Raw genomic sequence first — 21,719 nt, 5'->3', positions numbered from 1 at the left:
ACCTGAGGGTGACCATACAATTGTGTGACTTTCTCACCAACACAATTCATTTTCTCTCGCTCTTTCTCCATCACTCAGTGACTTAAAAGTCAAAGTTCTGGAAAAGAAAACATGCAGGCTATTGCCAAGTTTTGAGAGCAGAACAGATTTTCCTGGATACTCATCTTGGTGGGAATGTCCTGAGCTAGGAAAAAGTTACAGATAGTGATATAAACCTACCCAGTGTTCTGTGTCCCAGAGATGTCAAAGGAGAATGATTCCACCCTGGTACTGTCAGAGGGAAGACTCTTCACAAATTCAGTGTAACAGAGACCTGGTTCATACAGTTTAGCATTCTCGCAAAGCGACTGGAAATTGACAGGCAGGGAAACCACCTGCGCCTGCTGCATCTGAAACCAGTTCACCGTCACCTGCGAACAAGAAAAGAAACTATCATTACCAAATCAGACCTATAACACAAACACCTCATCCTAACTGCACAAAATATGAGCAGCTTAAAAGATATGCGATTTATTGCTTGACCACTGCATCATTCCTAGCTCATACATTGTGTAATATAATCTGTAGCCTGAGGTCAAAAGTGAGGTCAACCAATTACACTCCACCCTAAGGAGTTCAGGTGTGCCTGTTTTCTCTGAATGACCAGTAATAAGTTGGATTATATCTAACTGCGTGTTTGTGTGTACATTATTACTCACTGCTTTCAGGGTCAGGTCGCACTGAAACACAAGCTCTCGTATCTGAGTGAGAATCTCACTCTTGGTGTTGGCCAAGTCCAGTCTCTTGACCCCGACATCTGTGATGCACTGCTTATAATGTTCTTGGGCTTCTTCTGCCTAGAAACAGACAAACACATTTATAATTACACCAGGATACTTCCAGTTCCTCTCATTTCTGAAGCTTGTTTTTTCTTGGTTTAGTTTTTCTTGTCATAAAACAACATAATATTTATTGCAGACTTGGGGAAATTGTATTAGAAACTAGTTTGTTTAGCTAAGAGATTCATTTATAGTTAAATTATAGTTGTGACTAAAGTAGCATAGATTAGGAAAAGTAGCTATACTTACTACAAAAAGCTAAAAAAAAAAGGCAGTACTTAATACTACATGTAAATTATATGACCAACCATTTTTAGAATTAATTTTTTTTAATAGAGCTGTATCTAATAACAAGAAAAAAGATCTTAATGTTACCAAAAGGTGAAAACATAAATGAGATTCAGCATTTTTATCGTTACCTAAAACATTTGAAGACTACTAAATTAAAAAGCTATATATATATATATATATATATACATACACATACATATATATATATACATACATATATATACATACATATATATATACACATACATATATATACATACATATATATATACACACATATACATACATACATATACATATATATATATATATATATATATATATATACATACATATATATATATATATATACATATGTATGTAGCTATATACATATTCAAACAAAAAGTGCTGACAACTAAATAAATTGCGATTTTTTTCATTTAATTAAAACATGTACATTGCATTACTAAGGTACTGAAAAGAAAAAAAAAACTAAAGCTATATAGAAATAAACTAATAAAAATGACAAAAGCATAACAAAATTACTATAATTAAAATACATTAAATGTACAACTTTTAAAAAACTCAAATAAATTAATTAAAATACAGCAGAGCTACAAAAAAAAAAAACCTACGTTTCAAATTTCTTTCATGTTATCAGTAAATAATTCGGAAGCAACTGTAAAAATTGTTTATTTCAGTTAAATGATTGACTCACTAAAATGAACTGGACTTCCCAATAATACAACATGGCACATTTCACCACTATTCGATGAAAAAATGGCTTGTAAGTGGAAGAGTTAAGCTATTTTCAGAACAGCCAAGACACTTTTACACTTCTGAAGCAGAAATTCAATTGCATCATACTTTTATCAAGTTACTCCTTAACACAGATTTAGATATGTAGATATGTACAGTATCCATCCATTTTGCAATCATCGAGTCTTGAATAAAGCAACGGTTGTGTTAAGGAATGTGGTGTGTGTCTCATCTGTGTCTGACCTTCTGCAGAGCCTCCTCCTCCAGTTTGCGTCTCTTCTCCAGCTGTTTTCCTCCCGCCGTTCCGATCTGTTCCTCCTCCACTCGACTGGTGGAGCAGCGGGCTTTCTCGTACTCTTCCTGCCTCTGTGCCTGCAGAAGCCGGGCCTTCTTCAGCGCACTGTCTGCTTCATTCTTTAAATGCCCAATATTAACACATCCACATGAGCAGCCAATCATAACAAGCAGTTCTTTAACAGGCAACTCTTAAAAGAATGTCTATTTAATGTAAGAAAACCATTAAGCTAAATCCATAAGATGAAATATTTGTTACCTGAATTATAACAAAATATGAAAAAATTACATGTATTTTATTTCAGATAGTTCGCGTCACACATAAAAATCTGCAAATCTGTAACACAACACATTTATATGATTATTAAATCATACAAATACACACTAGAGAAAGTACATACTCAAACCCATTCAGAGGCACTAGAACACAAACAATCACACAACCTTCCCAGAAATAATAAGTCATGCTTTGGTGCTAAACGGCTGCTTCTAAATACCTCACACAAAGACACGTCTGTAAACCAACAGAGTAAGTCCCTATTAGATCAGCAGAGGACTCTGAACAACAAACAGCTCAGCCAGTTCGGTTTTCAGAAGAGACCTTTTGGTGAACGACATATTTTGCAAATACTGCTTTTGACAGAATGCATTCAAAACTACCCACCATTTTCTTCTGTTCTCTCTGCCATTGTTCCTTTACCTCCTTTCTCAACTTATCCAGCTCATTCTTTCGAGTTTGCAGAGGCTAGAAAGCAAACACGGAAAGCAGACACACTTTTAGAGAAGTACTACATTTCCACTTGATCAGTTACACAAAGAACGCTTAAGTTTAGAATCAACACGTGGAATAGTGGTCATACCTGCATGAATTTGTTGGCCTGTAGAGCAGCTGTGGTTTGCATGATCAACTGGCTGTATTCGATATCGTTCTTGAAGGCAGAAAAGTAAATATCCCGGAATGGCATGTGCTCCTGAAATAAACCACATGGCATTGAATACACAGATAAAAAGCTATGAAAGCAGAACGAATTTTATAGCCTGAGAATGGAAATGTGTAGGTTGCATTGTACTTTTATGAAGTGCATGTCATAGCAGAAATGTTCACCTGTTGAGACGCCAGCGCCTTTGCGGATTCAGCCATCTTGGTGTAGCTCTTTGCACACTCAATGTCTTGGAATAAAAGTGAAGGATATGATTAATATGGAGCTGTCAGGGCAATTATACAGTCATCCAACCAACAAAAGTATTTAATATTTTAAGTTTCTAATTATGAATGGATATAACTTTTATATATATATGTCTGCATTTTAAACAGTGGTTACTTTTCATTGGCTGAAAGAACTTCATATGGCTATTTGGGGTCTGGGGCCAATAATATTTTATTTTTTTTACAGGAATTAAAACTTTTATTCAGCCTGGATGCATTCCATTTATTATAATAGACAGTAAAGACTTCAACATTGTTACAAAGATATTTCATGTCAAATAAATGCTCTTCTTTTGAAAGATTAAAAGAATGAAAAAAAAATAAATCACAGTTTTCATAAAATTAATAAGCAGCAGAACTATTTTGACATTGATAATAATAAGAAATGTTTCTTGAGCACCGGATCAGCATGTTATTATGAATTCTGAAGGATCACGTGACACTGATGACTGTACTGCAGAGCCTGATTGCAGAGCTTATACCCAACTCAAATATTCAATTATACATTTTCATACCACATTTTCAACAGTCAGAAAAAAAAACCATAACTTGACCACGAAAAAATAAAAATAAAAACATGAATCTAATTTCAAGGCAACTAAATGCAATTCCCTCAACAAGCTCTACTCACCCATATTAATTCGTTTGTCCACCCAGGCCAGGAGTTCCTTGGTGTATTTTGACCAGGCTTTGGCATAGAGCAGTGCCGACTCCACCCCGCTGTCACTGCGGAGCAAAGCTCCGTCCATCTCCTCCACCCGGGCGGGTGGAGAGGGACCTGCAAAGAGGACAGACACACAACCAAACACATCACTAAGGGTGAGCGGCAGGGGCTGGCGAATGGATCCCAGCACGCCCACCCCAGACATGAGTGATTTTACACCAAGGGCAGGGTGCTTGCGTATGTGTGAGTGTGTGTATGAGTGACAGAAGGAAAGTGTTTACTGACCTTGGGGCTGTATTAGAGTGGATTGGCATTAAGCAGCCCTGCCAGGATTTAAAGTGACAGTAAATGTGTGAGCCGAGAGCTTATTCACACATGCTGAGAACGATCAATGAAATCTGATCTGAGAACAGCTGTTTGATATGTGTATCTATGTGGGTGTGATCTGTATAAAAAGTGCTGATAAAACCACTTTTTATGTTTTTTTGTTTTCCTGTAATGTGACATTTTCCCATTAGAAAGAGGAAACTGAATAAAAATAAATAAATAATAATTCTAATTTTATCCATCAGAAATCAATTGGACAATGAAAAGTGGGCTGGACAGGAAGAGTTCAAGAAAACTTAATGTCAGTTTAAAAATTATTTAGTTTTGTGGCAGAGATATAATAAATAAAATAAAATATAATAGTTTTAAAGGAAGGCGAGTAAAGGAAGGTTTAATGTAACTTGTGTATAAATACTCAAAGTAAAATGGATTCACTCTAACCTGGAGGGTCATCTTTTTCCGGTCCACATCCACTGGACTCCACTGTTAGATTTTCAAAAGACTAAAATAAAAGACACAGAAGACAATTGAAAGACAGTCGAACGGAAAAACATTTCCTTTATCTGAGAGCACTCAGTCAAATCACAATGCCAAAATGTCACTGGCTTTTTCCATGATATATATCACATGGGTGGTCCAAACAGGAAGAGCGCTCTTCTCCAAAACAGACCTTTCTTTACTGAGCTTCGCACTCTTTGACCCCCATCTCTACAGCACAGAAACAGGCCACAGCCTTCAGATTCTGACATGGATTTCAACCACCTGTTTATCAAACTACTTTAAAGTATATGAGGAGGAGGAAATAGCGGGAAATCTCACCCTGCTACTGTGGGCCTGAGGAAGCCCCGAGGCTGAGCCGTTCTCTACATCTCCCATAAGGAAGTCAGAAACTCTGAGGAAGACAAGACAAAAACTTACTCATTAAAACAACACATACGCAGCAAAACAGCTCTGTTCCGAAATCTATTGGGATACTCTGCTAACTTCTGCTCACATAGGTTACAGTACATAGCTGCCTTCTAATGAAGCATCCTAACAGTCAAGGAACCTTGTAAGTGAGTGATTTGTAACATTGTTCATAAGCAGCAGCTTAATACAATTAGCATTTGTTTTGATATTAGCATGTAGCTAAGCTAACACTGCAATATTCTTACTCTTCAATACAGACCTACTAAAATATTCTTAAAAAAAAAACCTGCAGATATGTGTTTTATAATAGTCAAGCTACTTTTAACTTGAATGCCGTGTTTTAGAATGCTTTGATATGCACAAGACACTGCAAAAGAAGTGTACTGTGAACAGAACTAACCATCATGAAACCTTACAAATATTTTGGAATTTGGATTTGGAATACTTTACATACACAGTGACTCAAAGATATAGCAATAAAATTGGCACAGAACTTAATTCTAACAGGGTTTGCTGTTAGCATGTTGCTAAGCTAACCGTGGAGTACTTCTATTACCATAAAAATACATAGTAAACAAATCCTCTGCACAACAATCCATTTTATTTGACCCTGAATCATTTGTAGGAATCTTTTCAGTGCTGAATGAAATAATAAGCAACATTAATAATCACTTTGCAAACAATGCAATGCTCTCTTGGATTAAAAAAAAAAGTTATCTTGGAGGTTGTGTCATTAAGTTTCCATTTGAAACAGCTTTTGACTATGATGCATTAAATGCTGAAGTTCAGGGTCTGGAACAATGCTTATGACTCACACACCATCATGCACACTCCTGACGTTAAAAACAACAAGCAACACCTAAAACACATTGAGTCGGTGTTATCTTATAAAACAGACATGAGCTGAACACACATTCAGCTTGCTGACTCAGGGAGGTCACTATCCTGTGTGCAGATGTTTCAGATGTTTTTTTTTTTTAATGACTAATCCGATTATGTTTCATGACAAAGAAATTAATTTACAATGACAAAATGAAACGACTGTACCACACTTACACATTGCCAAATGTGAAGGCCAATGTATCTATGGAGGTGTAGATCTCAGAGAATAGTGTCTGTTTATTGTCTTCATTCGCTTCCTTGAAGTTCACACCTGTAAAAATGAGAGAACATAAGGAAAAAAAGGTTTAATATGAAAATATTAAAATACATCTTCTTGCTTATTACAGGATTGCTACAACAAATACTTATACATTGATTATATAATGTATTGATTGTATTATGTAGAACCTCTATATGCGTGTAGTTACTATTTATTACAGATGCTGTAATTATAATTATATAAACAAAATAAATCATATTCATTAATAAACCCTTAAACATTCAACAATTACTAGCTAAATTATACTCCGTTTCCATCAACTTTTCAGGCACTTTCTACACAAAAATAGAAAAATCTAATTCTACTTAAAGACTGGTAGTAAGAGTACAGTTCAGTCTGCAATCTAAAGAAAACATGGCTTCCTGAGTCTAAACACTGGACTGGTAAAGATGGGGCGGAACTAAACAGTAGTGTAAACATTGTGAAAATAAACAAGTATCAGACCTCGCCAAAACCACTGACGCCATTCCTATTCAACACCCTGCCCCCTCGACTCCAAATCCACCTCAACACCCTCCAAAAGTAGGAGAAAAAAGATTTATGAAGAGAAAGAAGTCCAGGAGATGTCCAGGTACCTCATTTAAGCAGATTTCAACCGGTTATTTACCTAGTTTTCCTTATTATCTGGTCACCACTGGTTTAAACTCTACTAACTTACCACTCACTGAATCATAACAGTCTCGGTTTGACATTCAGTTCCCATACAACTAAAAAGCTTCAGGAACTTTCGAAAATCATTAATAAAATCGCAGTGTAGCTAAAAAGCAAATGAAGAACCTCTCTTTAAAGACACAGTCCCTTGAAGCGAACACTTACCGACCACCACACTTCCCATCCAGTTAGCACACACCAGGAAAAGACAGATGAAAAGTCAAGATCTAATAGTTTCCGGGAAACTTTTTAGGGTCTTTCCTCAAAATTCTCCAACAAACTTTGCTTGAAGACAATCCTGGACTAAATGGAAAAACCGAGGCAGTCAAGTTGACCTTCTTGATTTTTGAGATCTTCCAAAAACGTTTTTAGTTTCCCAAGCGTACATGTCGTGATGCGGATCAGAAGCTCCTTTTACCACCGTTTACGAAGTTCTGTCTGGTCCTCACGTCCTCTTGTCCCTCCACATACCCCTCCCCAACAGGACATCCTGAAGCTCGCAAGAACACAATGGCAGCCCTCGCCATCCACACACAATCCAAACGTGGAAGTTACATCATCAAGCAAAAATTGCATTGTTTTTTTGCGTTTTTCCCCCTTCTCTCTGGGAAATCAGGCACCAGTGAGGCTTGCTAATCAATTTTGCCTCTAAATCTAGAGGGAGGAACTGATAAAACATGGATGAGACCAAACATTTGAACCCCTGGAGACCCAGTTTGGATGTTTCCCACAGAAGATACCAGACCTATCTGTTCAGATAAGGATGACACTGACACGTCCTCACATTAGAGGTGGTTAAAATGCACCTAACTGGGTATGAAGAAGAATTTGATGGATTAATCTCTGTAGGCTCTGGGAAGTAGGAGAGCAGCACTTAGTCAAAAGGTCCCAATGGAGGGGGTTTAAAGCTTCCCTGAGGGATGTAGGTGATGAAAGGTAAAGAAGCACAGGGCTGATGGGAAGAAACACACCCCCTTTCCAATACGTGCTTGAGAAAGCCTGAAAGTTCTTGCGTAACAGCGATGCGGGACGAAAAGAGGAAGGCGGCAAACCTCCTCGTGGCTGTTGTTAAAGAAAACAAGCTTTATTTTTATTCCTCAGAACAGGACGGTATGCTGAGTGCTAAGATCGTCAAGGACATGATGCACAAGGATTGTCAACATCAGCACATATCTTCGCATCAGGATATTCGGCTGGGGAGTTTGTATTGTGATATTCACATAACATTCTGGACCGCAGTCCTCCCTGGAGTCTCTGTGAAGGTTTGCCTAAACTCCTGCTGGTCCCTATCTAATCCTGAGGCCCAGCCAGGAGGATCAGTGTCACATTTCTGCAGCGGACGCATGTGCCGGGCTGAACATGAGAGACTCAGGCCTCCACAGTGTTCAAACTGAAACAGTTCAAACTCCACAGTGAAGTTCTTATCATGCTTGGAGCTCCCCGATCCGGATATTCAACTTTCTCTTATTCTAATCTCCGAGCCACAGAGCTAGAACACTGATTATTCAAGTGTCACATTACAAAGGTTTCAGTGTGTGAGTGTGTGTGTGTGTGTGTGTGTATCTGAGAGAGAGAGACGGGAAAGAGAAGGCAATATTATAAGCATTTTGCCCCTCTAGTGGTAGAAGCTGGATTTGTGCATTGATTTAGAAAAGTATTTTTCTCAGTATTTTATGTGAATAAATACAGAAACATAAAGTATCAATGTGTACATAAGTACAAAGCAGTATAATATAATATAATGTAATGTAATGTAATGTAATGTAATGTAATGTAAATGTAATATAATATAATATAATATAATATAATATAATATAATATTGACAGGATTTTCAAAAACAAACTTCCACAACATTTTCATATCAGTAAATTTTATCAGTGAAATACTGAGACTGAGGGTTATAATTTATTTATAATATAATATAATATAATATAATATAATATAATATAATATAATATAATATAATATAATATAATATAATATAATATAATATAATATAATATAATATAATATAATATAATATAATGTAACGTAACGTAACGTAACGTAATATAATATAATATTGACAGGATTTTCAAAAACAAACTTCCACAACATTTTCATATCAGTAAATTTTATCAGTGAAATACTGAGACTGAGGGTTATAATTTATTTATAATATAATATAATATAATATAATATAATATAATATAATATAACGTAACGTAACGTAACGTAACGTAACGTAATATAATATAATATAATATAATATAATATAATATAATATAATATAATATAATATAATATAATATAATATAATATAATATAATATAATATAATATAATATTGACAGGATTTTCAAAAACAAACTTCCACAACATTTTCATATCAGTAAATTTTATCAGTGAAATACTGAGACTGAGGGTTATAAATTATTTAGAATATAATATAACATAACATAACATAACATAACATAACATAACATAACATAACATAACATAACATAATATAATATAATATAATATAGACAGGAATTTCAAAAACAAACTTCCACAACATTTTAGTATCAGTAAATTTTATCAGTGAAATACTGAGACTGAGGGTTATAATTTATTATAATATAATATAATATAATATAATATAATATAATATAATATAATATAATATAATATAATATAATATAATATAATATAATATAATATAATATAATATAATATAATATTGACAGGATTTTCAAAAACAAACTTCCACAACATTTTAATATCAGTAAATTTTATCAGTGAAATACTGAGACTGAGGGTTATAATTTATTTATAATATAATATAATATAATATAATATAATATAATATAATATAATATAATATAATATAATATAATATAATATAACATAACATAACATAACATAACATAACATAACATAATATAATATAATATAATATAATATAATATAATATAATATAATATAATGATTTAATTCTTATTATTGATTATACCACATACAAAATTTGTGTATGCTAGACCCAACAAAACTTAAGTGAAATTCAACTACACAGAGAAAACTCTCTAGATGCACAGAAAGAGGAACCCAAAAGGTACGCATAGCAACATAACTATTTAGAAATAGGAAACCAAAAGGTTTGGAGATGTTTATACAGAAACATCACATGACCCGCTATGAGCCCAACTGTCAAAACAAAGCTAGGCATTTAGCTTCAGTTCCCAATAACAGTGCAAGTAAAGTGACCACATAATAAACCAAGACGCGTCATTTACCAAGTCCTGCTTCTGTTTGTGTTAACAAGTGGGAACCTGCAGCCAATTCAACACTGAAAATATTGACATCTCTGACGCTACACATACCACAGATTATGGTTAAATGAATATTTGTCTATGAAATTAATACTGACACAAATGCATGTGCTCAAAAAGTACTTGAACACTTAAGCAACACTTAAAGTGTCTTTGATTTGGATAATAAAATATCCAACTAAGTAGCTTCTAAGACAGCACAATCAAAACACTTACACAAAAAAAGTTAAAATGCTCTGCAGATACTTCTGAACTTCTTGTCCACAAGCCAAGTGAAGCATCGCCATGCATGGAGGGGCTAATCTTTTACCATGGAACCAAGTGAAATGGGATTCCTCTATCATTACTAATAACAATTTTGATTTAATCTGGAGTGCAAAATGAGGGAGGGAGGTTTGTGAGAGGGAGTTTGAGGAACAAGATTTCAAGCCAATAAGTGTCTATCTATCCCTCATTCTTCTACGCTGTGTCATATTAAAGTCAAAGGCAGCGAGTGAGACAATGCTTACCTTTGACCTTTGCGATGAGGGTCCCGGCTGCGCTGAGGATCTCCACTGAATTCAGGGAGTGATGTTTGGAAATCACCGCTTTTAATAAACGCAACAGCTCTCCTAGACGCTCATGAACCACTTGGTGCAGACAGTCCTGGTGCTCTGAAACACAAAGATGGATGGACTAGAGTCAGGAAAAACAAAACAAAAATCACACTAAACTTTTACTTTTTTTTATTCACACAATTTGTGGCATTGCAAGCGTAGGACGATTATGTACTATAGTTTCATATGTACTATAGTTTCATATTTGAAAGCCATTTGGAGAGTAACCATTGAACGTAAACAACGTTTGCTGTTCTGTCTCAGCAGCCCCATGTGGATACATTGTTTATGTTGTTTATGCTTTGATCTGAACAAAAACAACGTATCCTTCAAAATGCCGCCAAGATGACGCGGAGGAATTGCTGAATAAAGTCGGTATTTTTATTTTCTTTGCATACAAAAAGTATTCTCGTAGCTTTGTAAAATTACGGTTGCCACATGGAATATTTTAATGATGTCTTTGCTACATTTCTGGACCTTGACCATGGTAGTATCCTTTCTGTCTATGGGAGGGTCAGAGAGCTCTCGGATTCATCAAAAATATCTTAATTTGTGTTCCGAAGAGGAATGGAGGTCTTAAGGGTTTGGAACAAAACAAGGGTGAGATATTATTGACAGGATTTTCATTATAGGGTGAACTACCCCTTTAAAGTTTGTTCGGTAACACTTTAAATTAGAGAACACTATTTACTATTAACTAGTTGCTTATTAGCGTACATATTACAAGCATATTGGCTGTTTATTAGTACTTATAGAGCACATATTAATGCCTTATTATATTTTGAAAAATGTTGGTAACTAAACAGTTGCTAGTAGCTACTGACATTCGTAGCACTGAAAAACAAATAGTATGCAAGTCAGTGGCTATCAGCAACTGTTTCTTCAAATTATCTTTTTGTGTTCAACAGAAGAAAGAAACTCATACAGGTTGGGCAAGACAAGAGAGTAAATGATGACAGAAATTAAATTTTTTGGTGAGCAATTCCTTTAACCCCCTACTTATTCTCAATATTTTAGCTAAATTCAGGGAAACTCTTAGTTAATAGTAAATGTGTTTCCTACAGTGTTACTATTTGTACAAATTCATAACTTTTAAATATGAGCGATAATAATAATAATGTTTTTTAGCTAACTAAATACTCTGAAAGGACACACTAGACAAACAAATACAAAGCCAAACAATAGACATCTAAGTTCAGCTTAAGTAACATAACAGTCATTATCATGTACCATTTCACACCTGATGCCAACAAACACGTCATCAAACACTGAACATGACCTGACAGAGGAAGAGCTTAAACTCATTCTGAATGAATCTTTTGTTTAGATTAGGAACCTGCGGTCTGCATCAACACAATAGCATGAACCTGTCTGATCACAACATCAATGTCACCACGTCTCATTTCCTCAGACTTAATCAGGGCTTGAAATATAACCATTTCTGATTCATCTGCTTTCATTTTGTCATTTCGGCTTGCTGTCTGGTCAGTCCAAGCACTCACAGGACAACCAAACCCGAGTGCTGTCTACTTTCCAGACACATTGAAACTGAACTTCCCACATGGGGCCTTCTTTCGGTACAGCTTCTTTTGACCTGTTTCCCCCTAGATTTGCAACTATACACAAACACACACACTCGCTTACCCATAAACACATTCAGGGGCACCGTGTTCAGTCGCACCCTCTCCCAGCTATCAAAGCCACATTTGTGCTGACGGAGGCCTCTGGATTACCCGACGCATGGAAAAGGGGATCAGGGAGACTTTACCCCCTCTACCCTCTTTTTTCGCTCCATCTCTTTTCGGTAAAGCAACAAAAAGAGCCCGCGGTGGAACTAATGCTGCCGTGGATGGTGACTACCATGGAAATGACAGCTGCTTTCTGGCCTCAGAGGGCCAACACTGTCTGACCACATTATAGTTATGCAAGGGGAGTCACAGGAAAACTATTTTATCATCATACATTAGTGATGCACTGCTATTGAAATAAGGGGTGAACCTTTTCCTGTTACAGCCAATAACCATCAAATGGTCAGTAATATCTGCTATTTCTACAACATCATGTAAAAAAAACTAAAATCAAATAAGAAGCTACAAGACAGGTTAGGCAGCAGAACACTATAATATACAGTACAGACCAAAAGTTTGGACACACCTTCTCATTCAAAGAGTTTTCTTTATTTTCATGACTATGAAAATTGTAGAGTCACACTGAAGGCATCAAGGGCTATTTGACCAAGAAGGAGAGTGATGGGGTGCTGCGCCAGATGACCTGGCCTCCACAGTCACCGGACCTGAACCCAATCGAGATGGTTTAGGGGTGAGCTGGACCGCAGACTGAAGGCAAAAGGGCCAACAAGTGCTAAGCATCTCTCGGGGAACTCCTTCAAGACTGTTGGAAGACCATTTCAGGTGACTACCTCTTGAAGCTCATCAAGAGAATTCCAAGAGTGTGCAAAGCAGTAATCAAAGCAAAAGGTGGCTACTTTGAAGAACCTAGAATATGACATATTTTCAGATGTTTCACACTTTTTTGTTATGTATATAATTCCATATATAATTCCACATGTGCTAATTCATAATTTTCATGCCTTCAGTGTGATTCTACTATTTTCATAGTCATGAAAATAAAGAAAACTCTTTGAATGAGAAGGTGTGTCCAAACTTTTGGTCTGTACTGTACATAGTGAAAGACTGAAGAATTAAAAAAAAAATATATATATAAATCTGCTACAGAAAAGAGAATACAGTTGAAAATACCCCCCCCAAAATAATAGTAATATATATATATTACTATTAACTATACTATACTATTATATGTTTTCCTCAGTTCCTACTGTAAATGTGAACCATGAAGGTGACACTCTAAGTAGTGTTGCAAAAAAACGAATCATAGGTTTTCAAACTGGGGTCCGTGCAAAACAAGACAAAACAAAACAAAAATAAAAAAATAAAAAAATAAAAAATTGAATGTTTACCTACCAATATATTTCATTTTGGGGGGTCCTTGGCATCAAAGCATTTGAAAAAACCTTTTTCTCAATATACCAAGTCAATATACCAAGCTCATAAAATGGCATATCTACATAGCACTGACATTCACCCCTGCTGCTCTTACCAGCATGAACAGCAGGTCTGCCACTGTCATGTTGCTTTTGCAGTCATTCATCTTCATCATGTGTCATGCATGACCACTTCCTGATGAGATAACCCAGTGCTCTCTTATGAGAACTGAACCAAGCTTTTGTTTCAGTCTTCTGCAGCCAATCTTCACCAGCTCCCCTCCTGTTTGAGAGAGGCCAACACTGCGCTTCTGACCCAGAGACCCCTCGCCGTGAGTGCTATTACACATCTGATGAGGTTATTGCATGTGGGAGTGTGCAGGATGTGTTCTGTTACAGCTATATGTCTTACTCCGAGCTGTGGGAGAGCGGTTACTCTAGGCGATGCTGAAGTCACCATGCTTTCCGAGTTAAATCATCTACAGTTCAATGAGTCAATGAGGTCTCTATAGAGACGCTTTTATGTGTGTATCTGAGGAACAATAATATTTATACTGAAAATGTCTGAAGACATTTTTGGAATTTTATAAATTTTGATCATTTTGACCTCAGGAAATTGAATTAAAATGACAGAAAGCTGAATTGACCATTTCAAGTCAGAGATTCAGAGAAATCTATCTATCTATCTATCTAAAAAAAACCTATCTATCCATATAAAATGTAAAAGACACTCTTAAATCAATTCTAGACATTGCACATCCCTGTTTGATCAGAAGCAAAAACTCAAGACCTCAGAGTTAAGTATGGGACGAACTAGCCGACTAAGTTTAATCTTAATCATAATCATCACAATGCTGTAACAGCTCTACTAGTCTGCAAAATTTGTGACCCAGAAAGTTCCTTGCTATATAAGGCTTGCGGTCAGACTGAGAACATTAACCTCAATGATCTTTTTCACTCAACTATCAAGAGAAACAATCTTGTGAAGAGAGAATGAGAGCGGACAGGGAGATATACGGAGAAAGAGAAGGAGCACAAGAGGATTTCACACCACGATGTGAAGACGCAGAGTATAAAAAGCAGGTGGGTCAAAGGTGACCGCCAGCCAGCCCAAGCCTAAATCTCTTAATTGGTGGGGGTCAAATTAAAAATCCTCTTTTAAAGACATTTCATTTTGAATGACAATAACACAAACACAAAGCACGGCCCCATCCCCACACAGTGCTCCCATTCACATGCACACACGGTCACGTATCCTGAATGGACGGGGGGTTCAGTTCTGCTCGGTTTGGCTGAACAGAGAGAATAGAGGCCACAAGACCCAGGGCCATCAAACACTTTAAATGGCTCCCTGCTCGTTTGGCCCGGTCCTAAAAAACAACCAATTAGCACAACTGAGCGCTGGAACAGTGGCAAGGATGGGAAGTTGATCATTTTAACCATGTGCGTCCCTGTTTGGGATGGTTACAATAACACTGAGTTTGTTTTCACCAGGGCCAAACACGATCACTCACCAACAGATTGATACAGCAGGGAAAAGACCCCTCACCGGTGATGACGGGAAACCTTGTTTAACCAAGAGTGAGCTTTCAGCGGGACAAGAAAAGCCCTTCTGATTGGGGGAAACTTCCTTTTATCTCCGGGGCCCATTTGCAAACAGTGGAGCTGTCTTCTTTGGGGCCTGTGGCATGAGGCATTTATGGAACAATAAATCTATGAGGCTTATAGAAGCGAAAGATGGGACTATGGACCCTACAGGGCACAGAAGAGAGAAGGAAGAGGGAAGTTGGGAATGTTTCCTGGATCTAAACACCTTGCTTAAGACCTGGGCGATGTGTGTTTTCCAGAATAAAACCACCCTGCAAACTCACGCTGAACACACTGGCACATTTTGATCCCGTTTGCGTCATGGAAACCCAGCATTCCAGGATCAAGTGTAGGAGTGGGAAAAGAGGGGCCACACATGTAAACACATGAACACACATAAAAACTACCAAATAAGTACAGCAGCCAAGGATACTTCCTGAGAAGACGATGTTCTTCAAAACCTACTAGGAAGCCTAAAAAAAAGTACATAACGAATAGCATGGACATTTTACAATTAGGTTCGTGCTGAAAATGTAAAATTAAAAATCTGTCTGTTACTGTTCATTATTTAAACTTTATGGCCAATAACGGATGAATGGTTGATATAAAAAAACAAAAAAATCTGACATTTACTGTGGTCTGTGGTTGCCAGAACTTAAACTTTACATAGTTATGTCAATGAATAAACATCAAATGAAATGTGTCATGCAGGGAAATCTGGGAATGTCAATTTTTCCCTACTGTAGCATTTTTACCCTCTTTTACTGTTAAAATCATGTTGTTGTTTTGTTTTTTCCAAAAGTTGCCAAAAAAAAAGAAAATCATTAAAAACTGAAATGAATTACTTTAAAAATCTACAATTGCATTTAGCATTATGAAAATGTAATATAAAATATAAAAAAAAAAATTTAAATGTAACACTTGTTTGACTTTTTTAAATGTAATCACAATTTTTTGTTATTTATTTATTTATTTTTAAACAACTGATTATTAAATTACGGCAAATTAAATCCAAATGTTGAAATACATTTTTAACAGTTAATTATTTTTAAAATTAAAGTAATATAATATAATATAATAATCAAACAATAATCAATAATCTGATTAAAAATATTGAATATTAGCCAATATTGAATGATAAATGTAAAAATCTAAATGTGCATGCACAATTAAATAAAAAAATCCATACTAAAAAATAATGAATTAACCAATAGTGATAACCTAATGATAGTAACAATAATTGTATAAAAAAAAGTCCATTACAGCTTTAATCAACTTCTCAAGAATGAGTGGTTTCTGCTGATATGAAATTTTTTTTTTTAAATAAAATAAATAGACAAAGATAATATGAATTTGCAACATTCCTGTGACCCTAACCCTGCTCAATCAAGCACGACTTATTGTGAGAACACTGTAATAATAAAGCTTTAGAATATGAGAGGTGGCTGGCAGGGCTTTCTGGTCCAGGTCCCGTGTAAAATCACTAAACATGTCACAATTGAGTCTGCTGAGGCCCAATCAAATGATAAAGAGCTTATAGTCTTTAATGTGAACCCCACTTCACAAAAGATTATAAAATAAAGACTAGCAAGAAGACTAATTATGGTAATAGCCTGCATCATCTGATCAGGGGTCAACAGCATTACAACTAGAGTGTAAGAGTCAGTAATTTGGTGATCAACATCTTTGGTTACGTGCCTCCTTTGTGTCTTAAAGTCAAAGGACTTGGTAAAAATCTGACTACTTAGCCTTTAACATGCCCTTTTGACCAGAGCTGCCAGGGTGGATGGTCTAAATGCGTTCCTCAGCGCTTACGGCCCACCCCGGGGCACTTTCTGTTGATGTAGGTGGGCCAGGTCCTCCCCTGTGACAGGGAAGCTCCTGGGATCAGGATATTACATGCTCCACGGTAAAGGGGCTTTTTGCGTTTAGCATCTCCCCCTGCCTCAAAGTACCCTGCTGATCCACCTTTCATCCACTCTTTCCCACTGCACACAAAGGGCCAACGTTAAAAGGAGCCACTTGTATGCACACACACATAGACATGCCTCGGAGGTTTGCTCTGCAGGTAGACCATTCACCATTGTAAATGAAATATCTCACAAATTAATAAGCAAATAAATCAGACTTAATCTCGTCAAGAAAATTACTGGTGATTTTGTTAAGGTTAATGAAGACGAGTCGAAAAATGTGCATCATGATCAAATAGATATGATTCTGTTGACAAAAATATTAAGAAAAAAGATAATGATAATGCAATGAAGTTTTGTGAATAAGAAAAAGCTATAAATAGTGAAATTGTTTCAAATAATCTAATTATAGTTTATAATGTCAAGAACTGACCTAATTAAGCTGCGTGAGCTGAAGATAAACAGTCAGTGATAACCGAAAAACCGATAACCGATAAAAATACAAATATATACACACACACACACACACAAATGTTACAACATTTGTTCTAATTTTGCACACTTACACACTAAAAAGTTATTTTTATTGAATAAAAGTACAATAAAACTGACTAAAATTAATGCATACAACATGATATAGTCATATGGACTAAATTTAAAGGATGCTTTTGTCAAAACACAAAACTATGACTAAAACAAAAAGCTGTGTAAAAATGTACACTGTCTTGCATCAATGTCATGGTAAGGTCACATTATTCATCAAGGGTCATTAGTAATCAGGGAACAGATATGTCTTGATTGTTGAGGAGCCTTACACACTCAACTTTGAGATTTTGAATCTCAACAGCTGATTCTGAATCACTTATAGAGGGACTGAAGGATAGCTGACTGTGTAAAAGGAAAATGTTATTTGCTAAATCCATTCATTTTGGCAACCCATAATATCTTCACTCCTATAAAATATTCCAAGTAGTTATCCTCCAAAGTTTCCTGCTGCATATAAATCAGGAGCTTCGCTGGAGACAGGAATGTGCTTGTTTCTTTCATTTGTCCACACAGCTGTCGATCACTCAGAGAGCGGGAAAAAAAACAGCCACCACTCACTCTCTCCTGTTCCCCACGTTTAAGAGAAGAACTGAACCCCAGCATTCCAGCTATGCATCATTCAATATGACTGAAAATCTCCCACAGAGCAACGCTGACCAGAACACAGAGAGAGTCCAGCGCTCCACACGTGGTTTCCCGCGACCAACTCATCTCAGGCCGGTCAAACCTGACATCCCGAAGGTAGAGAACAGAAAAAATGAAGGAGACTGGGCTTTATCAAAAGTCAAGCAGAGTAAAAAAAGCTTCACAGAAGTCCTAATTAACATAATCTATAGAAATCTGACAGAAAAGAAAATTTAATACTAAAGAGTTTACATACTTCATCCTCTAAAAATGGCACATAATGTACATATATATTATAACATACTGTAAAAAAGTCAAACTTAAATGTCAATAACTATGTATTGCTTTAAATTGCAGATTTAATTTATGCTGAATTAGGCAAAATGCAATTCAAAATCAGAAAAATTTACACCAAATATTAATTAAAATTATTTAGTTATAGAAATTAAGAAAACCACAGGGGCTTTTTTTCTTATTTATTTTAAAAAATTTTATTTAATAACTGTAAAATGTATAAATGCAAGAATTATTTTATTAAGTAAAATTGCTTGAGGTTTAGAGTGTACAGACAGAATGTTTACAGTGCATATGAACATTGTGTTTGCTATCAATTGGCGATTTATATCTGGAATGACAGTTCTGGAAGGTCATAGTAGTAGATCATCTGGCAAATTTTAATTCACATTACTTTTTCATGTTTTTAACAGGTTCCACGTGCACATTTTGGAAATTTTATTTGCTTCTTGCTGTATTCATCCAGCATTTTTATGCAATGTGCCAGATTTGGCTAGAACGCTAAGACAAGGATATTAAATGCCATTTCTGTTATGTGTCCATTACTATATTTGTGTAAAAACATCAATGCATTTAAAGTGATAGTTCACCCAAAAATGAAATTTCTGTCATCATTTACTCCCCTCATGACATTTTATGCATTTTCTTTTTCTGAGAAACATATATATTTCATTCTGTCTCAACACCAATGGTGCAATTAGCCATCAAGTTCGTGAGAAAAACCAAACAGCCGTTGCTCGGCGAAGGATAAGCCTTGGACAGGGTTTCCTCTCTCAACATGAAGCTGTGTCTCTTTGATGGGCTTTCTAGAGCTCAGGCCTCAGATGCAAAAGAGGGGCCAATTAATCTTCAACCACTCATCTTGTACCAGGAACCCATTGCTCGAAAACAGGATTTGAGTCAGATCAAGTGGACTGGCCTATATGGTCTTGCAAAGCTATGCTAGAACCCCTCACGATGTGTGTGCGCTTGTGTAGGAGAGCGGAGGAGAATAATCCAATCCTGACGTTATTGAGGGTAAGGAGTTGAGGGGCACATTAAATCTACCGCTTTCCAGACTATTTTAATCCAGGGCCACTTTAATCTAATCTACAGGATAAATTTGCCATCTTGGATAGAAGCTGCTTATCCTGAGTGGTGGGCTTGATTGGGGGTTGCATAGTATTAAGGTTAATCTGTAGAGCATATTTGCTAAATTGGTTTGAAGATAAAAGACAAAGCTACTGGGACCCTCAGGTGTGGTGTCTTTTTACCACTGACCAACATTACCATTTCAGTTTCTCATTAATTGTTTTACATTCTTTTGTGCCCTATGTTTGACTAGGTAACAGTTCTCTCCAAACGTGACTTCCTGTTGTAAACTTCCCTCATTTTAGAGCTCCTTATGTTTAGGATTAATCGAACACCTCACAGGATCAGCGGTTAATTGTCTCCGGAGCTTCTGTTTTAAGAAATACAACTACAAAAATGCATTTAGCCTGGAGACTACTGGTTTTAGTTTTTAGTGTGTTTTTGATTCCTTAAATTGTGTAGACCGTTTGATTAAGGAATTATTCATTTTGAGAAATTTACATAGTTATGATGAGGAAGTGGTCATAAGTGGAAGGGACCAATGGAGGCAGAAAAATAGGTTAAAAATAATAATAATTCTCTTAAAATGCCAAAATATATGCTGTATTTGAATGCAATGCCTAAAATAAAATAAACCAGCTCAGGCAGGAGCAGATATCACAGAATAGGCAGTTAGCAGCTATCCGCAGCCCACACATGTAGACTGGTACAGCCAGCTCTGAAAACGCACACTTGTGTCTTATCTATTACTCTCCATGTTTTGCTCAGGGTAGGAATGAATATGTCACCTTGCCCTACATTCAACTCTCCTTACAGGCTGTAATCTCTACTCCATGCCCACATTCTGAACGGGATCCACTATAGATAAGCATTGAAGTCTAGGAGAAACTAAACAAAAGAGTTGGACTGATGTTTTAAACTGTTGTATGTGTATGTATATGGAATGGAACATCTTCTAAACAAGATTCCTAGCCCTAACTCTACTTTTAATGAAACAAGAAAGTGTAATGTGATCTTCAAAGATGATCTAGACTAATTTACGAGTGCCTTTCTTCAAAGCGACCCTTAAAGGAATTCTTTATTAGAGAACTGACTGGTGGCTACAGGATCACAGCTGCATTCAAATGCCAGAACAAGCCACTGAAATGAGGCTGGGCGGCTAAATTTAGGCTGGAATTTAACAATGGATGATCTCTGAACAGCATATTGGTTTTCTCAGAGGCCCTGGTGCATGGCCATTTTCCCATAAAACTTCACAGAGGGACAAAGAGAAGTTTTATTTCTCATTGTAAAAAAAAAACTTAAGTGTAACCGTAAGAAAGAAACTGTAATCCATGGCTCAATACCAAGAATTACTCATGGTGACGTCTGACAAATGATGGCCCTGTGAAACACCTGGTGAGAAGCTCTCAGCACCCAACAAGTTACACATTACCAAACACAGCACAGGGATACTGTGAAAATGACCATTTTGCTCACCTTTTACAGTTCAGCCAAGCAATAAAGTCATCCCATACTAATGACTCATTGAGAATACTGAAAGATTTATGCAGCCAAACACTTAAAATGCAGATATGACTCACTTTAAATGTAAAAAGCACTCACTCTCGTGACTCACGACATAAAAACAGCTGTGCTATAATAACTAATCATCATTTACTCTGACTGTATGAAGGGTTGAGCTATGTCTCCTAGAACTACTCTTCATATCTATAAAAATCTGAAATCTCTTTTGG

General features: G+C 36.2%; 1 protein-coding gene across 3 annotated transcripts in view; it reads right to left on the bottom strand.

Annotated features, from left to right (window-relative positions):
* LOC132116220 (rho GTPase-activating protein 29-like) overlaps nt 1-21,719 on the bottom strand; it is a 37,366-nt gene that overhangs the window by 7,175 nt on the left and 8,472 nt on the right. For 2 of the 3 annotated variants that reach the window (XM_059524930.1, XM_059524931.1), the window contains exons 3-13: nt 10,864-11,007; nt 6,308-6,404; nt 5,162-5,234; nt 4,784-4,844; nt 3,983-4,129; nt 3,250-3,314; nt 3,005-3,115; nt 2,809-2,889; nt 2,094-2,264; nt 699-836; nt 220-410 (exon numbers count right to left, since the gene is read on the bottom strand). In XM_059524930.1, coding sequence (XP_059380913.1) covers nt 220-410; nt 699-836; nt 2,094-2,264; nt 2,809-2,889; nt 3,005-3,115; nt 3,250-3,314; nt 3,983-4,129; nt 4,784-4,844; nt 5,162-5,234; nt 6,308-6,404; nt 10,864-11,007 — 1,279 coding nt within the window. Of the gene's footprint in view, nt 1-219; nt 411-698; nt 837-2,093; nt 2,265-2,808; nt 2,890-3,004; nt 3,116-3,249; nt 3,315-3,982; nt 4,130-4,783; nt 4,845-5,161; nt 5,235-6,307; nt 6,405-7,229; nt 7,502-10,863; nt 11,008-21,719 lie in introns of those variants that run through there. The other variant, XM_059524932.1, reaches the window with a different exon arrangement.

The sequence above is a fragment of the Carassius carassius genome, chromosome 35 (assembly GCF_963082965.1).
Source record: "Carassius carassius chromosome 35, fCarCar2.1, whole genome shotgun sequence".
NCBI classification, from domain to species: Eukaryota; Metazoa; Chordata; class Actinopteri; order Cypriniformes; family Cyprinidae; genus Carassius; species Carassius carassius.
This window is presented reverse-complemented; position numbering and strand designations above follow the sequence as displayed.